This window comes from Saimiri boliviensis, chromosome X, assembly GCF_048565385.1.
Source record: "Saimiri boliviensis isolate mSaiBol1 chromosome X, mSaiBol1.pri, whole genome shotgun sequence".
NCBI classification, from domain to species: domain Eukaryota; kingdom Metazoa; phylum Chordata; class Mammalia; order Primates; family Cebidae; genus Saimiri; species Saimiri boliviensis.
Window position 1 is genome coordinate 53026584 of NC_133470.1, and position 4446 is coordinate 53031029.

General features: G+C 37.6%; 1 protein-coding gene across 1 annotated transcript; it reads right to left on the reverse strand.

Moving 5' to 3' along the window:
• Positions 1-236: 236 nt before the first annotated feature.
• On the reverse strand, positions 237-4446 carry SPIN4 (spindlin family member 4). The gene has a single exon (XM_003940958.4). The coding sequence runs from the start codon at positions 3869-3871 to the stop codon at positions 3122-3124; it is 750 nt and encodes a 249-aa protein (XP_003941007.1). The 5' UTR covers positions 3872-4446; the 3' UTR covers positions 237-3121.

Sequence of the window (4446 nt, forward strand, 5' to 3'; positions counted from 1 at the left end):
CAAATTAATTACAGTGTTTGCCTGTTCAAAGAATGGAAGTGGGATGGTACTGGGAAGAGATTTATTATTTGTAATGTTCTGATTGTTTAATAATATAAATCTATGTGTAAATCAAATAGGCCAAAATGTTGATACTTGCTAATTTTGGGTGGAGATGAGCAAATGTTTGTCATAGCTTTCATGGTTTCCTATACTTTGATTTAATTTTGAAAGATAAATAAAATACAAAGATAATGGAAAACATCACTATAGCTGATGATTTTATTACATTGTTTTCAGAATTAGACAGGTCTAGGTAATATAAAGTATACAAAAGCATAAAGCATCTGAATAGTACAATCAACAAGCAACAACCAGTACAATCAGCAATGAGAGAGAAAACTTTTAACTTTGTATGTCACAGAGAATGTATATACCTTTTTAATAAAAAGCTTGAATAAACCAATAACTATTGAAGAAATCACAAAGCTGATTAAAAATCTACCATCAAAAGTGTCATCAGGATTAGACTGTTTTACATTTTTGTCGTAGCTAACTTTTAACAAACAAATAATCCTAATGCTATTTAAACTATGCCACACCACAGGAAAAAAAAAATTGAAAACTCACAAATTTGTATTTTTTAAAGCTAGCACAATCTTTCAGTAACAAAACTTGATAAAGATAGTATAAGAAAGACAAAATACAATTTTACTTTGGAATGCAAATGTAATAATTCTATATCAAATTCTGGTAAATAAAATCCAGTAATGTAGCAAATGATTATTTCAGCATGACCAAGTAGTATTTATTCCAGAAATACAAGTTTGGCTCCACATCGAATACCTACCATTCTAATTCATTACATCAACAAATTAAAGAGAAAACAAAAATCACACAATTTTATCAATAGATGCTGAAAAGACATTTTATAAAATCCAGGAGCCACTTCTAGTAATAACAGTGTAAAACAGGAATAGCAGAAACTCTTAAACATGTTAATGACTATCTACTAATAATCAAAAGTAAATGTCATACTAATAGGGAATGCTATTCTCTATTAATATTTTGCATTCTTACATTTCCATGAAAATTAAGAACAAGACAGTCATGTCTGTCATCATCACTATTCAACATTGCTTTGGAAAGTCCAGCTAATGTAATAGTAATCAGAATAAACATTAGAGGAAATAAAATGATCTATATTTGCAGGTGAAGCAATTTCATATCTAGAAAACCCAAAATATATATTCTTAAAAATCCACTGTAATTCCAATAATTAATTAAGCTTATTAGATAGAAGATAAAAATACAAAATCTATAGGCTGTCTATATTGCCAAAAATAGCAAGTTACAAATTAGGAGAAAAAATAATCCATTCACAATGTCAAAATACGAAATCAAACTGTAAAAATACTTAGAAATAAATTCCATTAGTTATGGTGGACTTACGTGAAGAGTATTACAATAACAAGACCAAAAGATTTGATGTACTAAAACTCTTAAGTGCTAAAGTTTAATATTATTAAAGAATTCTCTAAACAAAAATGCGAGATTTTAATATAATATAATTCTAATTGTGACGTCAGCCATCATAATTGGAATTATATTAAAATCCTGCATTTCATTTTTTCACGTGAAAGAATGAATGTCTAGGACAGACTATATAAAAGAAAAAAACAAAACTAATTAAGTGGGACTTGCTTCACCAGATTCTAAAACCTACGGTGAAGCCACTATAAATAAATCATGACATTGGCCCAGAAATTTGAAAATGAGTAATATTTTAAATAAATGTCACAATCAGGTATCCAATGTCAACAAAATGTTATAGCTGGATCCCCATCTTACACCATATACAAAAATAAATTTCAGATGGATCAAACATTTAAACGTTAAAAACAATAAAGTTATTAGAAGAAAATGTAGCTGAATATTTGGATGACTTTAGGTGGGGGCATCCATGTGATAAAGAAAGGAAACAAAAATCTATAAGAGGGATAGTGGTCCACCTAAAAAGTTTTAAAATTATAAAGGAAAAGATATCATCAATAAAGTCAAGATTAACAATAAGATGAAAAAAATCATAAAACATTAGAGCTATAAATGATTAATATGCACTGTGTAGTAAGAATTCCTACAAATATAATGAAAAACATCGATAGATACATGAGCAAAGGATAAGAACAGCTGAATCAGAGAAAAATCCAAATAGAAACAAGGACAACAACAACAACAACAAACCTCTTTGAAGTCAGATAAAAGGCAATTAAAGTAACAAGCAATACAATGTAATTTTTAGCTTTTCATATTTCCAAGCATTGAAGAGTGCTGGAGAAGATGCTGGAATGAGCACTTTCATTTTGGATAGTAATCTTGTAACATTTCTGAAACATACGCCTACATAGCATTTCTGGGAACCCAACCTATAGAAATAAAAGCACCAGTACGTATTACAGCAGCGTTATTTTGAAAAAAAAGGAAATAAAAGACGATCAATAATGAAGTGCTTGAATGCCCCTTTGGCATATCAACATGTACTGTGTATTCAGCTGTTAAAGGAAGGGCATGAGGGGAGAGCAAGAGTGCAAGAGAGTGAGAGTAAGGGCCAGAGAGAGCCAGAGGAGCAGGAAAGACTGAAGCTACTGATCAGAAGAGATATCATCTACATGTCAAGAGAGAAAAGCATGTGGCTTGCCATTTTACAGAAACTATTAGAACATACTTTCTGTAAGAAGATGGGGAAAACAGGTAGAAGGATGAAAAAAATGTCACGTCCTCAACACTTGTTACCTGGGAAGAAACAAAGTAAAGAAAGGAAGTGGGAAGGACAGGGCGTGGGTTTACACCATTAATTTTTCTTAATCGATTTTTGCATTGTTTCAATGGTTGCAAACACTTTTCAATTTTCTGTTGGCACCCAAATTAAATGTTAAATTACAGAACTAGGCAATATCAAAAGTACCAAAGTACACTTGAGGCAAAATTGTGAAACTAGTCAACGTAAGATTTGGAGGCACAATAAAATGTTCCACTTTCCTAAATTTCTGACACCTAACCTGTTCTCTACGTTCACAATTATGAGGACACAAAATAATTTACGTATAAAAGTTCCACAACTTCTGTAAAGAGCACAAAGAATTTAGGGAGTTTTCACCAAACCATAGACATAAATGTGAATATCATCATCAAACTTAATGAAGTAGACAGATGGCTTTGCCACCACTTGATGTATAAAAATGCCAGTTCTCTTGGACCCGTCATCTTTGGCATGCTCCACCTGCTTGCCCACGAGACTGTCGAGCACCTCTCCAGGCTCCCGTTCTGCTGTAGGGAAATAGTAGTTGGAATCTGGAATGATGCGTAGGTCACCATCTTTGTAGTCATCAAGCAGCGTGTACATATAGAGAACAGGATCTTTCTCGTAGGTGATGTAAAACCAAGTATCCATCACAGGAGCTCGCGCCAGGACCATACCCTTCCATTCATCCTTTGTACCATGCTCACCTTCAAACACATGCCCCACGGCCTTGCCAATCAGGGAATCTGCCAGTCGTGAATCGATTCGAGGAGTTGGCACTCTCTCAGGAAGTATCTCTAGCGCTAAAACTCTCTTATCGCGGTGCAGTTCTAGTCCATACACACTATCTTTGCCATCGTATTTAATGATATAGAGAGTGGGCTTCACGGAAACCTGCTCGAGCACAGTGCCCTTCCACTGCTCCACTGGCTCGTTGCCTTCCTTCCAGCCGTGTTGAATGCGGCAGCCCACGATGTTCCTACGAGTGAGGAAAGTGGGCTTGCGCCGTTGCTTCCTGTGGGTGTGCCTTTTCTTCATCAGGTATGCAGACACACCATCTACCCCTATCGGAGGCACAGTCGGAGGAGACATAGCTCAGGGATTAAGAGGGCTTGGAGAAAGCTGCTGCCCTGGTCGATTAAACTGACAAAAAGTCAACAGTATGCAATGTGATATGTATTTTTTCGCGATCTCAAAGACCTGGTCTGTGCTCCCTTCTCCAAGTGCACGGCTCTCAACAAGGTTTTGGCAGAAACGCTCGAACTCTAACCGTGAGCACTGGGACAGCGTGTGCCTCTCCACAGCGCTTTCCTCTCTCGCCCTTAGAAGGGTTACTGCAGCAGTGGCGGCTGCTGCAAGAGATGGCGGGCTCGCGAGTGCTGTTCGTGCCTTGCGCCCTCCCCAACCCCGACACCAAGTCCCGGAATCGGCCACTTAGCTGTTGTCGATGCTGGTGCGGCTGCGGCAGGGCGACAGAGGAGACGACGGGGAAGACAGACAAGGCGTAAAAGGGATGGCTGAAGCGGCAAAGGCGGAGGCGGCGGCACGTCTCTGAGGAGTCAGCGCGGCCTGGGCTTCGCTGCGCTAGTTGGCTTGGCTTGGCTTCACTCTGGCGACCGGGTTTTTGCCGCCCTGGGAACCCGCCCCCTCCGAGCCCGCCTGCTCCT

Coding starts and splice junctions, on each gene's coding strand:
- SPIN4 (XM_003940958.4), bottom strand. CDS start 3,871: ATGTCTCCTCCGACTGTGCCTCCGATAGGGGTAGATGGTGTGTCTGCA.